The sequence below is a fragment of the Gigantopelta aegis genome, chromosome 2 (genome assembly GCF_016097555.1).
Source record: "Gigantopelta aegis isolate Gae_Host chromosome 2, Gae_host_genome, whole genome shotgun sequence".
In the NCBI taxonomy this organism is placed as follows: Eukaryota; Metazoa; Mollusca; class Gastropoda; order Neomphalida; family Peltospiridae; genus Gigantopelta; species Gigantopelta aegis.
The window spans coordinates 42,325,556-42,343,495 of record NC_054700.1 but is presented as its reverse complement, the minus strand read 5'-3'; the positions used below and the strand labels follow the sequence as shown (position 1 = coordinate 42,343,495).

Sequence of the window (17,940 nt, the reverse complement as noted above, 5' to 3'; positions counted from 1 at the left end):
ATATATATTTATTTAAAACCTACATATATGCATGATATCGTGACTGTACTTTAATTTCTTTTAAAGTTTAAATATTATTAATTGTTAGATATTAACATCTTTTTGGAATGGAATATAGAAGAAACTTGATAGAATGCTCCTTTTTGGTAGCACTATTCAAATGTCGGGGTGGGACGTAGCCCAGTGGTAAAGCGTTCGCCTGATACGTGGTCGGTTTAGGATCGAACCCCATTGGTGGGCCTATTGGGTTCTTTCTCTTCTAGGCAGTGCACCACGACTGGTATATCAAAGGCTGTGGTATGTACTATCTTGTCTGTAGGATGGTGCACTAAAAGATCCCTTACTACCAATGGAAAAATATAGCGGGTTTCCTCTCTAAGACTGTCAGAATTACCAATTGTTTGGCATCCAATAGCCGATGATTAACAAATCAATGTGCTCTGGTGGTGTCATTAAAGAAAACAAACTTTTGATTCAAATGTCAGAATAGACATGTTAGCTGCATGTAGCTAATGTCAGAATAGACATGTTAGCTGCATGTAGCTAATGTCAGAATAGACATGTTAGCTGCATGTAGCTAATGTCAGAATAGACATGTTAGCTGCATGTAGCTAAAGTCAGAATAGACATGTTAGCTGCATGTAGCTATAGTTAGAAAATAATTTAATGTGCGGAGGTGTAATCCATGGGGTAATTAGACTTAAGAAAAATCATAATCAAATCAATTTGTTCCCAGTCTACTTTATTTCATAAACTAACATAAAGAATAACAGTAAATGTCGTTACCATTTTCTCATGAAGCAAACTTATCATTGGATTAATCAACTAACCGAACTACATTCAGTCAATTATTTTCGCATTTTTGTGAGCACTGCCATTTTGTTTATGTCACAATCTAGCAATGTCGTAAGTAAACAAATTCACACAGCAAGTAAGAGTTGCCTTTCTTATTAATTACAGTTTCCTGTTAAATCAGTAATCAATATAAATACACTCACATGCAATTGACTGTTACCAAACATATTTTATTCATAGTACCAGCACCGACGGCGCAGTGGTTAAGCCAGGTACAGGCTGGTAGGTACAGGGTTCGCAGCTTGGTACCGGCTCCAACCCAGAGCGAGTTCTTAAGGGCTCAATGGGTACGTGTAAGGCCACTACACCATCTTCCCTCTTACTAACCACTAACCAACTAACAACTAACCCATTGTCCTGGACAGACAGCCCAATTAGCTGAGGTGTGTACCCAGGACAGCGTTCTTAAACCTTAATTGGATATAAGCACAAAAATAAGTTGAAATAAACCGATTCATAGCACTACTAAAACAACACAGGAGGTAACCCTGTTTCACTGTGAAGCTGTAAAGAACAGAAATATCATTTTCAAAGTTAAAGGTAGTACTAAACCAAATAACTTCTGGCTGGGTCAAAGTTCGAGGTGCACCGAACTTTTGATAGACAAGTGAACACCACAAGTCCTGTGATTGGTGATAAATTGAGTGTGTTGGTTGTAAAAAAAAAAAAAAGTTTCATCTAGGCAAAAAATGTATGCAATTTTATTTCATCTAGTACCACTGTGTCAAGTAGCCTTGTGCTTGAAACATGTATGGGGTACCTGTAAAAAAAAATACTCAAATTTTGTGTGGAACTAGGGTAGTCATAGACGCTACCCATTATCTCAGAAATGAGCAGCTTGACCCCCAATTTTTTCTGATTCACTTTAAGGGTGAGGGCTGGTAGTATTTATATCAGTGGCATTTATGTCGACTGATACGCTGCAGGTAGGACTTTTAGCCACATATGTTACTATTGTCGTCTATGGAGATTTGATTTGGTAGTATAAACCCTAAAGGGTTAAAAATAATATTCCTTTTCCTATGCTTCTTTATTTTAGAAACATAACAGAAATACATTTATGCATAAAAGCTTATCCAGGTTTTCCCACTGCCAATAACAAATACAAAATGTGAAGTATAAATTAACAATACAACACAAAATAATATCTTGGGTACATTATATAAAATAAAACTCCGGGAACTAACAGGGCTTCTAGAATTTTTATAAAATCCACGATTAAAAATTCACTAGCCCTACTTTATTTTAAGTTAATAAAATTGTACTAAATAATAGTAATAATCAGATATGTCACCCAAAGAGGGAGATAGAGCTTAAAAACACTAACAATGGGGGCTTGGGGTGTGGGCTGGATATGCATATTTACAAAATAGACTTAACTGCAACATTTTACCATTTTATTTTTACTAGCCGTTGGGCATGCAATAGTAGTTATTTACTAGCCCAACATTAAATATCACTAGCCATGGGAGTGGGGCTACCATAATCTAGAAGCCCTGAACTAGCATCATTATTAGACACAAAGTCAGGGTTGCAGTTGACCTGTTAAATGTGCAACAAGCTATTGCCTGAATATATATACTAACGTCCAAAATAAATGTTACATACATAAAATTTAATAATTTGATGAAAAGAACCAATTTAGAAACCATCTTACAAACACTTTGCATGTATCACGAAGTGCATTGTGAAATTTAGATGTTAACTTCATGATACTTTCATATCCAGGGCTTCTAGATTATGGTAGCCCCACTCCCATGGCTAGTGATATTCAATGTTGGGCTAGTAAATAACTACTATTGCCATGCCCGGCGGCTAGTGAATATTTGTGGTCAAATGTTGCAGTTACGTCTATTTTGTAAATATGAATATCCTGCCCACACCCAACTCCTCAATGTTAGTGTTTAAATCTCTATCTCCCTCTTTAGGAAACATATTTGATTATTACTAGTATTTAGTAAATAAAGTAGGACTAGTGAATTTTTAATCATGGCTAGTAAATTTAAAAAATCACTGATCCCATGGCCAGTGGATTCTATAAAAATTCTAGAAGCTCTGATATCCCACTTTTCTATAATACAGTTTTCAACCTTATAAAGTTTCTTTTGGACATCAGTACCGGTATATATACATTTAATTTGCCCTGAAATGTACTTTATTAAACCAGTCATCAGATCACACTTGCTACTTGTGTTTTTGGTAAATAACTAGAAAATGATGACATAAATCAGAAATATCAGTGCATTCATTTTCAGTTAAAGCTGGAATTTAAAATGGCTTATTATAGCTAGCGTTCCCAAATCACACCATTCATAACTTTATTAGGTAGGAGCCTAGCTTGAGATTTTCAGGTGGTATGCAGACTTTTTTGATGATAGAATAAAACATAGAGCATACACACATTTACATCATATATTTTAATAAAAAAAATATTTGTAATCTCAGATGGTACGCAGCTGCGTACCTGTGTATATGGAAGCTAGGCCCCTGGTAGGTCAATTCTCACGCAAGCCAGTCCTGGAGAAATGGGTTACACGGTTGTGACTACAGACAGTTTAATGCCATGCAAGATTGTTCAACAGCTTCATGTCCTTGTACATGTACTTAAATTATAAGTACAAGGTTGACGCTAGTATTTCTATTACAGATTCAGTGTTTTTCGTAATCAGTATAGTTTCAACAGGTCATAAAAAAAAAAAAACATCTGCGTTTGCAGACGTTAAAAATTTTGATGTAATATTTTCTTGCATTAATTGAGCACTATTTGTTTACATTCTTAAACAAAAATTGAGCAATAAACTTAAAATCTTGGCACTTGAGTAAGGTACAAATTATGCCATATAAAACACATAAAAAGTAAAGCTCAAATGTATTGTTTGAAATTTTATGCACATACATGTATATCGTGAATAGAATAATATTCAGGAGTAAACTGTTTTCTGACTATTAATGAGGACACCAGCAGTGAATTAAATTTAATTTTGAATATTAATAAGTACCCTCTTCCGTAGCAAAGTATCTTTTGAATATTAATGAGGACACTTCAGCAGTGAATTAATTTTGAATATTTATAAGAACACTCTTCATTAGTAAACTATCTTCTGAATATTAATGAAAATACTCTCAACCAATAAATTGTCTTCTGGATCTTAATGACTTCTATAAATGATGCCCTTCAGCAGTGAATTATCTTCTGAATATTAATAATACCTTCAGCAGTAAATGATCTTTCAAATATTATTGAGAATGCTATTCAGCAGTTAATATTTTTTCTGAATATTAATGAGATTATTCTTCAGCAGTATCTTCTATTTCGTACACCATCCCTTAGAGTGTGAGATCTCTGTAAATTTTTAAAAATGTAAAATAAAAAACGAAAAGAAAAAATATCTAGTACATTAATAATAATCTTCAGCAGTAAATGATCTTCAGTGGGTCTTCATCTGAACTCTCGTTTTCTGTCCTTGCTGATGGTTTATAAACCCCTGTTATAAATCTCGCGCCTCTTCCAGTTGGTCCACCGGATATTCTCTTCAGGTAGTTTTGGTCGCGGGCCAGTGGACTTGGATTATATGGAAATTTTCTGGGAAGCAATTCTGCACTGGAGTTACCTGAAGGTTCTTCATTACCACCAGTTCGCTCTTCTGAATCGCCTCTAAGCAATGGCTCTGTTTGAGATATTTCATGAGAAGAAGCAGCAGGTGTCTTACGGTCTCCATCTGCCGATGGTGGTTCATACTGATCACCATCTTTTGCAGCTGATACAGTCCTTGAAGTGTCGCCCAGTACTGGAGGATTGGTATCGACACTTTTTCTAGACGAGATACCATTGTCAGTAACAGACTGTGACGTGATCCCTTTGTCCATTGCTGAATGATAATATTTCCGCGGAATGACATTTTCTATCGGAACACTATCTCTGAATTTTGGACTCCGTGAATTCATCTTGACATTAGAACCTGGACTAACATTTCTCTTTGGTATATCATCACCTCTTTCTTTCTGTCTCTGATCTGAATACTGTGGACTTTGCTGCGATGTATTTCTGTCTATGGAATCTAAACAATCTAGACTTTTTTTCACAAGTTCCTGACTAGATTTCAGACTCTCCCTGCTCTTTGAGAGGTCATCGCGACTGTTCCGTAAATGCAGCGTGGCTGTTTTCACAGCTTCCTCCAGCAACAGGCTGGCAGACGCACGCTGCCCAAAGGCAATCTGGGCCAGCATGCGCAGGTGTGCAGCCTGCTGCCCTCCCGTCTGCTCCACCAGCTGGGAGAAGTAACCATCTTTAATTTGTAGAAGATTGTAAGGAATGTCAAACTCTTTGAGCTCACCATCATCCAGCACCTGCAAAAGTAAACAAAAAAGATTTTTGTTCTATATATGCTAGCAGCAGTTGGTACTGTGATGTGTTTCAGTGTCAACACATTTCATAGTACAGTAAAACAAATTTGTTAAAGTGTCTTTCTTAGTTTTAACAGTGGCCTTTTTGTTCATCTTGAGAATATCCTACATTACCATATCATGATGGTAGCTATATTGCTCTCACCACCTGGTTAGTTCAGGCTAGGTATTAATGCATTTTAAAGTTTATCATCAATATGCTAGATTATATATACTACTATGTATACATTTATACAGTAAAACCTCTCTAAATTGGACCCTCCGTAAACCTGAAATCTGTCAAAAACCAAAATAATTTCACAGTATAGAACAAAACCTCTTATAACCCCTTATAACCAGACCTATTACTTGGTCCTTAGATGTAAAGTTTACAGAGGTTTCACTGTACATTTAAATATGACAGCATGTGGTAATTCTTACCATTATTATATCACAGTCCATCATTGTGTTTATTTAAATATGACAGCCTGTGGTAATTCTTAATATTATTCTATCACTGTCCATCACTGTGTTTATTTAAATATAATGGCCTTTGGTAATTCTTACCATTATTCTATCAGTCCATCATTGTGTTTATTTAAATATGACAGCCTGTGTTAATTCTTACCATTATTCGATCAGTCTATCACCATGTTTATTTAAGAATTGAACATATATTTTTGACATTCATGCGATGATAAACACTAAAACTGTTTTACACACTGCATGAATGGTGTATCAATACACAAATAAGGGAATTCCCTTTGAAAGTTGTATTCATTTTTTTTCAAATCAAATCTCTGATTCATTACAATGATTTACATAAGGTTTTATAAATTTTAATTTTCTGAATCAAATGTGAATCAAAAGTTACAAAATGTAAAATAAGTGAACATCAACTGTTAACGCAAAAAGGTTTTTTTCAAAAATATCAAACAATAATTACTTAAGAATTGAACAATCTATATACTTAAATGGAAAATTTGTTGTAAGGCAGTTAGAGTATGAATTTTGAACTAATTAACATAAGGGAGAGTGTCAAATTATTTAATTTAGAAGATGTATCAATTACTATATTAAAACTGCAGTTGTCAAAAGTTGAATTAGTGAAAAGTGAATGTGAAGACTGGCTTGAAAGGGATAAAGTGGTTTCAGTATTACTGTGTGTGTGGATTTCAGAGGAAGTTTGTGATTGTGTGATATTATACTCGGAAAGGACAGGTTGCGTAATTGTGCATGAAGGCGTATGTGTTTTTGCGTGTGTAAGTTGTCGATTTCGTGTTTTTGTCAAATGTGACAGAGCTGCGCTCATGTCTCTCTTTTGATTCTCTGCTATAACTTCTAATAAAAGCTTCGTTTTTGTGGCCTTTCATATATATTATGTGTCTCAGTTCAAAACCGGAGTCGTTTAAAGTCTGAATTGCGGTAGATCACAGACTGTGTGTGGTGTAGGTCTGTGATTGTTGTCTGTCAGTTTGTCACTGTCACTCACAAAGCAGACGATATTGGGATAAAAATAGAAAAAATGGAATTCTCGGGGACTCCATTGTTGACGTAATTGATAAAAAGTAGTTCCGGTAATAACATTATGTTTTTATTTGTTTACACATTCATGGAAGAATGAACTTTGGTTTTATAGATCAAGTGATAGCATTTTAACCAATCCAGACGCCTATTACTAAACAGTAATTATAAAATGGAATTATTTAAACATGACAGCCTGTGTTAATTCTTACCATTATTCAATCACAGTCTATCACCATGTTTATTTAAATATGACAGCCTGTGTTAATTCTTACCATTATTCTATCACAGTCCATCACTGTGTTTATTTAAATATAATGGCCTGTGTTAATTCTTACCATTATTCGATCACAGTCCATCAGGGTGTTTATTTAAATATGACAGCCTGTGTTAATTCTTACCATTATTCGATCACAGTCCATCACTGTGTTTATTTAAATATGACAGCCTGTGTTAATTCTTACCATTATTCTATTACAGTCCATCACTGTGTTTATTTAAATATGACAGCCTGTGTTAATTCTTACCATTATTATATCACAGTCCATCACCATGTTTATTTAAATATGGCAGCCTGTGTTAATTCTCACCATTATTCTATCACTGTCTATCACTGTCCATCACTGTGTTTATTTAAATATGACAGCTTATGGCAATTCTTACCATTATTCTATCACTGTCTATCACTGTGTTTATTTAAATATGACAGCATATGGTAATTCTTATCATTATTCGATCACAGTCCATCACTGTGTTTATTTAAATATGACAGCCTGTGTTAATTCTCACCATGTGTTAATTCTCACCATTATTCTATCACTGTCCATCACTGTGTTTATTTAAATATGACAGCTTATGGCAATTCTTACCATTATTCTATCACCGTCTTTATTTAAATATGACAGCATATGGTAATTCTTACCATTATTCTATCACAGTCCATCACTGTGTTTAGTCGATGCGCCACAGTAAGAACTGTACAGCTTCGGAACTTGGAGCGCAGGGTCATCTGGATAAACTCATCAGTTCTGGATAAACACAAACATGTAATTTGTCAGTTACTGTACCATAGGACAAAAAAAGTTATAGTTTGTTTTGTTTAACAACACCACTAGAGCACTTTCTGAGAAGGTTCATTATTAGTGAAGTAATTAAACCAGCAGGTTCTTATTTAGAGCACATTCGTTTATTAATCATTGGCTATTGGAGGTGATTCTGACATTATAGTTTTAGGGAAGAAACCCGCTACAAGTTTACCAAGGGCAATTAAGCCTTTAAACTATTATATTTCAAACTAGTGCTGAAATATTTAGCCAAATGATCTATGAAATTATAAAAGTTGCAAAAACCCAGTTTATTTCCAATAAACTACTAATCAAAACTATTATATTTCAAACTAGTGTTCCAGAGTTAGCTGAAATATTTAGCCAAATGATCTATGAAATTACAAAAGTTGCAAAAATCCACAGTTTATTTCCAATAAAATACGAATAATTATACAGATATTTTTAAACCAACGACAGAATCACAACAAAAAGAAAGAAATGTTTATTTAACGACGCACTCAATCACAACAAATAATAATTCAAAACATAATAATGTTGATACTTGATTTAGAACAGTCAAAGGTATCCATACCCAATCAAATCTAAAGTTTATTTTGTAGTTGTAAAAATATTATTAAAAGTAAAATATTATGCTACTTTGTAATATTCTCATTAATTTAATTAATTTTAGGTGGGCTAATTTTAATTTATTTATGACATGACAAATGTAATTAATACACTGACTGCTGATCAATGTTTGCTGTGGCCTTTTCCAGAATAAAAATCTTGCTATAGTGGACATTGGTTTATTTATGACATGACCAATTTAATTATTATACTGACCGATGGTCAAATCTAATTAATACACTGACCGATGGTTTATCTAATTATTACACCCAATGGTCAAATCTAATTATTACACCAACACATGGTCAAATCTAATTATTGCACTGACCAAAGGTCAAATCTAATTATTGCACTGACCAAAGGTCAAATCTAATTATTACAGCCAATGGGCAACTAATTATTACACTGACCAATGGTCAAATCTAATTGTTACACTGACCGATGGTCAACATTTGCTGTGGCCTCGTCCAGAATAAGAATCTTGTTGTAGCGGAGAATGGCCCGAGCGAGACAGATCAGTTGTCGCTGACCGACGCTAAAGTTGTGACCTGACTCTGACACTTCCATGCACAGCTTTCCCGATGCTCGCTCAATCGTTTTCTTCAGCTGAACCTAAACCATTGGATACATTAGAGAAAATAAGTTTATACAAGTTGTATAATATTTTATTAAAATTAAAAATTGTCTCTACACTTGTATAATATTTTATTTTAAAAAAAAGTCTCTACTGTAATATTTCTTTCATATTCATTTTAACTTTGTATCTAATTAATTGTTGATAAACACACTAACAAAATTTGTATTTTCTCTTATTAACAATACTTAACCTGACCTCTAACAAATGGCATTTCCCCATTAGTTGAATAGACTGGTCTGAACATCCCAATAGTCAATGTAATGACGTAAATCTTCCAATGAGTCTTCTGCTTCATGTTCCTGTCAATGTGAAAGTAACGTCCTTCCACTGGTTAACAGTCAGAAAAAACCTGCTACATTTTTCCATTAGTAGCAAGGGATCTTTTATATACACTTTCCTACAGACAGGAAAGCACATACCACAGTCTTTGACCAGCTAGAGATCGCTCTTTTGAAATGGTAGCCATGACTTAATTTTTGAAGGTTCATCAAGATATGAACGCCAAAAAGTAAGCATCGCTTGACCAATCGGACTGCCGTAAGGTTACATAGATGCACAGAAAATTTAATTATATAACTTCATTAATTTTCAACTTATTATTTCATACATTTTGAACTATGAATAGTTTACCTGTTCCAGAGCGTACCACATATCTTCATCCCTGTATTCATCAAAGGGATCCAGGTTTTTTCTCAGAGTCCCACTAAACAAAGTGGGGTCCTGAAACATACAAAACATGAGTTTGTTTGTTACACTGCTAAACTGTAATTGCAGTTGGAGAGACAAGGACTGGGATGTGAAGGTGGACAGTGGGATTAAAATATATCGATATTATATATATTTCTCACTTCTCAATTTGATAGTGATTTTTTTTCATATTTGATGTTGTGACGTAATTTATAATTTTGTTTTGTTTAACGACACCACTACTAATCTTTGGCTACTGGATGTAAAACATTTGATAATTCTGACACATTATCCGAGACGAAACCTTAATTTTTCCATTAGTAACAAGACATCTTTTATATGCACATTCTCACACCTTTGGTATACCAGCTGTTGGGTCCTGGTTGGGACAGGAAAAATATAAATAAACACCTAATTTTGGGACTGAAATGTAGCACATGTTATTCCCTCACACTTGTGAGTTTTTCTGACTGTGGACTTTCTACATTTGAAATAATTAACATATTATCATAACAATAATTTACACAAAACCCACATTATTCTGATGTAATGTAACATACATTATTATTATTTAAAAAAAATTGTATCATGTACAAAAATGGATCTGAAATAAAATTACAATAATGACATATCTGATATTTATTCTGTATGAAGTCAAAACGATATGCCACAATGACCTGTCCTTAACCATGGTGACTGCTGAGTCAGAGTACATAACCTACCTGTGGTATGATGGATATTTTCTCCCGCAGTTCATGCAGACCGATCTTAGTGACGTCGAGCCCGTCAATCCAGATCTTCCCCGTCGGCTCAGCGAGGCGAAACAGAGACGCGAGGAGAGAACTCTTACCAGCTCCGGTCCTGCCAACCACTCCAATCTGAAATTTAATCACAGATATTGTTAATAATAATCATTCTTTTCACATGCATAGTGATGCACATCTTTAAGAACAACTATAAAACATGTTTCATCCATCTAGAACTTATAGTTTGTGAAAAATTAAGAAAAAAAAAAAAAAGTTTAATGAATCACGGGTATTGTTAATAATAATAATTCTTTTCACATCCATAGTGATGAACACCCACAGGAACAACTATAAAACAAGTTTCATCCATCTACAATTTATAGTCTTTGAGAAATGGAGCTAAAACATAAAACTGTAACATTAAACTAAATGCAAAAGTATTTTAATTAAAAATATTCAAAGGCTATAAATAAAGAGTTATGTCCTTGAATAAATTCCAATGAAGGTTGAACTTGATCTGACCATAATCCTTTCAAAAATGGGTAAATTTCCATGAAAGTTGAACTTGATCTGACCATAATCCTTTCAAAAATGGGTAAATTCCCATGAAAGTCAACTTGATCTGACCATAACCCTTTCAAAAATGGGTAAATTCCCATGAAAGTCGAACTTGATCTGACCATAACCCTTTCAATAATGGGCATATTCCCATGAAAGTGGAACTTCATCTGACCATAACCCTTTCAAAAATGGGTAATTTCTGATGAAAGTCGAACTTGATTTGTAACAGGAAAGGACAGAGATGAAATCTAGTCCCATCTCGTTAAACTGGTAGGGACTAAAAAACCCATACAAGTTTGTTTGTTTATGTTTTTGTTTAACGACACCACAAAAGCATATTGATTAATTAAATCATTGGCTGTTTGGATGTCAAACTTTTGTTAATTAAAGTTGTTTTGTTTAATGACACCACTTGAGCACATTGATTAATTAATCAATGGCTTATGGATGTCAACATTTGATAATTATGACTCGTAGTCATCAGAGGAAACCTGCTACATTATTCCATTAGCAGCAAGAGATCTTTTATATGCACTTTCCCACTGAAAAACCCCCCACATACCACAGCCTCTGACCAGTTGTGGTGCACTGGTTGGAACAAGAAAACACCCCAATCAGTTGAATGGATCCAACGAGGTGGTTTGATCCTGTGACGCAAGCACCTCAGGCGAGCGCTCAACCGACTGAGCTAAATCCTGCTTACGATATGTGGGTATAATCAAAGACAAACCTTTTCTTTGCTTTTGATGTGAAAGTCGATGTGTTTGAGAGCCCAGGGTGTGTTGTCGGTGTATCGCAGACTCACGTCAGTGAAGGTGATCGATCCCCGCATGGGCCAGTCCGGTGGCGGGGGTTTGTCACTGCGCTTACTCTTCTCCTGCTCCACCTTCGAGTAAGACAGGATTCGCTGGACGGATGTCATCTGTCAAAACAAAAGTTTATTTTTTAGTGATTGTTTTATTTCAGATCTGCACTGACAGATGAAGTAAAGATGACCAACTAAATAGTCACTGGACAGTAGCTAAATTAAAATATCCATTGTTAACAAGCATTCTAGAGTACTGCTAAAGCAATACATGTCCCAACAAGTCCAAGCAGAGGCAGATCTAGGGAGGCCCCAGGCCCCCCCCCCCTAAATTTTGCGACTGTTATAATTTTATTATATATTAATTTTAAATTTTTTTACGATCCCCCTCCAAACCTTCCCCAAAGTTCCCGTGGCATTCTGCCTCATGTAATTGGGGCCCACCATAAATGGATTTTCTGGATCTGCCACTGCAAAGGGCCATAACTCTGCCACAAAATGGGTATATCTCCTTGAAGGAAATGTTTTAACGACACACTCAACACATTTTATTTACAGTTATATGGTGTCGGACATATGGTTAAGCACCACACAGATATGGAGAGAGGAAACCCGCTGTCACCACTTCATGGGCTACTCTTTTCGATTAGCAGTAAGGGATCTTTTATATGCACCATCCCACAGACAGGATAGTACATACCACAGACTTTGTTACACCAGTGTGGAGCACTGGCTGGAATATCTCCTTGAAATTCAATCTTGATTTGTAATGGTACATAAAGATATATACGAAATGTCGGCTCAATATCTTGAGGCATTCTGAAAATAATGTCTTGAAAACAAATGTTCATATCTCCTAAGTTCAAGGGCCATAAGTCTCTTACAAATGGGTAAATTGTAATGAAAGTCAAACTTGATCTGTAACTGAACATAATAAAGCTATACAAAAATGTTCAGCTCAATATTTCATTGCATTATGAAGAAAAAAATAATATCTGGAAAACTATATGTGGGCCGACGGACAGACGGACAGACAGGATGGAGATGAATTTGGAACATGTCACAATTTCAGAAGAGGTGGAACATACAGACATAAACCAACTATATTTTACAGACAGACCGAAACTTGAGTGTTTCTTCGTTGTGAAATACTTAAAATGACCTCTAATTTTAGTTCAATTCTTATGGACTGGTCCTATCATTCCAACAACTAATCAAATGGCTATGTTTCTGGGTACCCACAACCAGTCAGTTATCATGCTCTTTTTCCTTTCCATGGAGTAAATTATGTAACATGTTAATGTTATAAAAATTAAATGCAGATGTGCAGCCAGGAGATGGATTTCGGACTTTACTGCCAACTATCTCAGAGACTTTATTTTGTGTGAAGAAAAACGTGCTGAATTTTTTTTTAATAATGAAGACATCCTGGATACTCACATAGTTTTCCAGCTCGGCACTCATTCTCATGATAAACTCAAATGGCTCCATCCAGGCGCTGGAGTAAATGAGAATCATGGCCAGGAGTCCACTGGAAATACCTAAACGATATGCAGTCAGTGGTTAGATACATTTTATCAGAGTGTCATGATGTAATATTCAGTCATTTGGTTAGATGCACTTTAATAACTTGTCTTAGAGCATCGTGATGTAATATTCAGTCAGTTGGTTAGATGCATTTTAATAACTTGTCTTATCAGAGTATCGTGATGTAATATTCAGTCAGTTGGTTAGATGCATTTTAATAACTTGTCTTATCAGAGTATCGTGATGTAATATTCAGTCAGTTGGTTAGATGCATTTTAATAACTTGTCTTATCAGAGTATCGTGATGTAATATTCAGTCAGTTGGTTAGATGCATTTTAATAACTTGTCTTATCAGAGTATCGTGATGTAATATTCAGTCAGTTGGTTAGATGTACTTTAATAACTTGTCTTATCAGAGTATCTTGATGTAATATTCAGTCAGTTGGTTAGATGTATTTTAATAACTTGTCTTATCACAGTAGCATGATGTAATATTCAGTCAGTTGGTTAGATGTATTTTAATAACTTGTCTTATCAAAATATCTTGCCATAATATTTAGTGAGTTCATTTAGGATTCATTTTAATAACATGTCTGATCAATGTATCTTGATATAATTTTCAATCAATTCATTTAAGAATAATTTTAATAAGACATATGGATCCAGGAACACTGAAACCCTAACCCCTGCTCCAGAAAACTTTTTCCCCCAGTATAATAGGACCAGTATGATCAAACTTGAATACAGTCAACAAATTAATTTCGTATTGTAACATAGCAATAAATCGTCCAAGTCCCCGTTCCACAAAGCGATCTTAGACCTAAGATCACCGTAACTGCACAGCTAACACATGCACTTAAGGTGATCTTTGCGCTAAGATCGTTTTATGGAACAGGGCCCAGGTCTATCCGGGTTCCATGCTCACTGTCATTTAGTTTTTTTATGCTAAATTTTTAAAATCCATGCATTACAGTTTATAATTCATTTCAATCAGACTTCTCACAAATGCTTATTTGGAGTTTGACTAAAAAAATTAAGAATACCAAATGCATATAATTTATCACAGTGTTAAAATCTCAAACTCATTAGAAATAATAGAATCTTGACCCTAGATTCTAAAACCAACATTGCCTTACAACAGTTTTATGATATTGTAGCGCTAAGATAGCTTAAAAAATCTAAAAATAGATATCCGTTTCCGTAGCTTACTGTTGCGTAGTACGAGGCACACTTGGATGATGATGTTGTAGAAGACGATGACAGCGAAGAGGGAGCGGATGCTGAACCAGCGGTACGACGCCAGGTAGAGGAACCAGGCGCTCGAGTGGTGGTTCTGGTAACCATCGAAACTTTCCGTGAACTGGTCCTGTTTACCAAATGCTCGGATCGTCTGCAGACCTCCAATTGTGTCCGATACGTGGGAATAGACCGGACTTCTGGCTGAAAACGCAAAAATAGACCAGTTTTCTTAGTGTGTTAATTTTAAACTTGATTTTCATGCTTATAGCCAATGAAAGTTGAAAAGCATGTGACTACATAGAATGACCATTGTATTATTAGTGTAACACTACGATAAAAAAAATCCCAAAATGGAAAATGTTTATTTGGTGACTCAGTGATATTATATAGTCAATAGTAATTTTCTTCCTTAGTTGAAATAGTTCTTGCTTGTATGAAAGAAAGAAAGAAATGCTTTATTTAATGATGCACTCAACACATTTTATTTATGGTTATATGGCGTCAGACATATGGTTAAGAACCACACAGATTTTGAGAGGAAACCCGCTGTCGCCACTTCATGGGCTACTCTTTCCGATTAGCAGCAAGGGATCTTTTATTGCACTTCCCACAGGCAGGATAGCACAAACCATGGCCTTTGTTGAACCAGTTATGGATCACTGGTCGGTGCAAGTGGTTTACACCTACCCACTGAGCCTTGTGGAGCACTCACTCAGGGTTTGGAGTCGGTATTTGAATTAAAAATCCCATGCCTCGACTGGGATCCGAACCCAGTACCTACCAGCCTGTAGACCGATGGCCTAACCACGACGCCACCAAGGCCGGTTTGCTTGTGTAAGAATAAAAACCAGACTCATGCCTAACTCAGTATTTTGAGTTTTCAATTTAAACCCAATTATATATAGGCCTACAGATGATAACAATTATCTGTATATCATTATATTGGACATTACTAAATTGTAACTATAAAAATATACTAATTAATATAGATTAATAGTTTAAAATGGTGTTTATTTGTAAAAATAAAAAAAAAAAATAAAAAAAAAAGGAAGAAGAAGAAAGAAAGTGAAAATACAGCTGTAAAACTTACACACTGCTTCTAATCGACGGATCTGTCTTGTAGTCCGAATTGCAAAATAGCGAATAAATATAACAAACATGGCAACAGGAATGACAGCAATCAGTAACCATGGCGACACCATACACACAACCACTGTCGTGGAAAACATCAGCATAGTGAACTAAAATACAAAATATCACAATCAAGTTTACAATTAAGATATTTGACAAAATTTCATGATAAAATCATCAGAATTGAGATTGGTTTATTTTTTCACACTTTTGTTACTAACTACCAATTTGAATTTTATGCAATAATTTTGATTGATCATGTTAAATTGGATGCTGTCATCTCTAAAATATTGTACAAATATTTTAGTGATAAAACATTTAAAAAAATTGTTTCTACATTTTGCACTTTTTTTTGTACATATACTATACAGCAGAAGAGGAAAATCAAACAAAAATTACTTCACTATTCCAAAAAAGTTAACTCTCGGCACTTTTTCCTTTTAGCCAAAAGCAATTTTAATTCATGATTTTCAATAATTTGTATAAACCTGAAATAACTCTTACTGGAAATGAAAACATACATGTACGTAACATCGTCTCCAGATATTTGACTACAACTTAGCAAAAATATTTTTGTTTGGTTTTATCTTTACTTTAATAAAAAGTTAACCTTTAAAAGAAAGCAATGAACACTAAGGTTGACAATAATATATGACACAAGTTTTTTAATAAACACAACAATATTTTATTTTATGCTAATAAATGTCTTTAAATGTAAATGTAAATGTAATAAAATTTATATAAATAGCTTACATCAATGACAACATACAAACATCTCGTCATAGGATCATCAACAAATCCCAAATCTCGTGAGAACCGGTTCAGAATTCTTCCTGTAACACAAAGAGATATACAGTGGAACCCCTCTAAACCAAACCCTCTGTAAAGTGGAATTCTCCCAAAACCGGTCACTTTTCACTTTCTTTTGAAATATCAGTACAGTACATAACCTCTCTAAACCAAACACACCTTAAAATAGGACTTTGTATTTGGTTACATGGGTGTCTGGTTTAAAGGGGTTTTACTGTAGTTCAGTTTGTTTTATTTAATGATATCACAATAGCACAATATTTACTAACGTCAAACAATTGGTAATTCTTTGTACTTGGTTATATGGGTGTCTGGTTTAAAGGGCTTTCACTGTGGTTACAGTTTGTTTTAGTTAATGATATCACAATAGCACAATATTTACTATTGTCAAACAATTGGTAATTCTTTGTACTTGGTTACATGGGTGTCTGGTTTTAAGGCTTTCACTGTGGTTACAGTTTGTTTTAGTTAATGATATCACAATAGCACAATATTTACTAATGTCAAACAATTGGTAATTCTTTGTACTTGGTTATATGGGTGTCTGGTTTAAAGGGCTTTCACTGTGGTTACAGTTTGTTTTAGTTAATGATATCACAATAGCACAATATTTACTAATGTCAAACAATTGGTAATTCTTTGTACTTGGTTATATGGGTGTCTGGTTTAAAGGGCTTTCACTGTGGTTACAGTTTGTTTTATTTAATGTTACCACTATAGCACAATATTTACTAATGTCAAACAATTGGTAATTCTTTGTACTTGGTTATATGGGTGTCTGGTTTAAAGGGCTTTCACTGTAGTTACAGTTTGTTTTATTTAATGTTACCACTATAGCACAATATTTACTAACGTCAAACAATTGGTAATTCTTTGTACTTGGTTATATGGGTGTCTGGTTTAAAGGGCTTTCACTGTAGTTACAGTTTGTTTTATTTAATGTTACCACTATAGCACAATATTTACTAACATCAAACAATTGGTAATTCTTTGTACTTGGTTATATGGGTGTCTGGTTTAAAGGGCTTTCACTGTAGTTACAGTTTGTTTTATTTAATGTTACCACTATAGCACAATATTTACTAACATCAAACAATTGGTAATTCTTTGTACTTGGTTATATGGGTGTCTGGTTTAAAGGGCTTTCACTGTGGTTACAGTTTGTTTTATTTAATGTTACCACTATAGCACCACAATATTTACTAATGTCAAACAATTGGTAATTCTTTGTACTTGGTTATATGGGTGTCTGGTTTAAAGGGCTTTCACTGTGGTTACAGTTTGTTTTATTTAATGATATCACAATAGCACAATATTTACTAACGTCAAACAATTGGTAATTCTTTGTACTTGGTTACATG

General features: G+C 34.5%; 1 protein-coding gene across 1 annotated transcript in view; it reads right to left on the bottom strand.

Annotated features, from left to right (window-relative positions):
- Positions 1–2,813: 2,813 nt before the first annotated feature.
- Positions 2,814–17,940, bottom strand: part of LOC121385801 (ATP-binding cassette sub-family C member 4-like) — a 32,153-nt gene continuing 17,026 nt past the window's right edge. Inside the window, exons 12-21 of the mRNA XM_041516593.1 lie at positions 16,523–16,602; positions 15,729–15,879; positions 14,609–14,839; positions 13,312–13,412; positions 11,797–11,988; positions 10,482–10,637; positions 9,703–9,792; positions 8,875–9,047; positions 7,685–7,790; positions 2,814–5,202 (exon numbers count right to left, since the gene is read on the bottom strand). Coding sequence (XP_041372527.1) covers positions 4,267–5,202; positions 7,685–7,790; positions 8,875–9,047; positions 9,703–9,792; positions 10,482–10,637; positions 11,797–11,988; positions 13,312–13,412; positions 14,609–14,839; positions 15,729–15,879; positions 16,523–16,602 — 2,216 coding nt within the window. The 3' untranslated portion in view covers positions 2,814–4,266. The remainder of the gene's footprint in view (positions 5,203–7,684; positions 7,791–8,874; positions 9,048–9,702; positions 9,793–10,481; positions 10,638–11,796; positions 11,989–13,311; positions 13,413–14,608; positions 14,840–15,728; positions 15,880–16,522; positions 16,603–17,940) is intronic.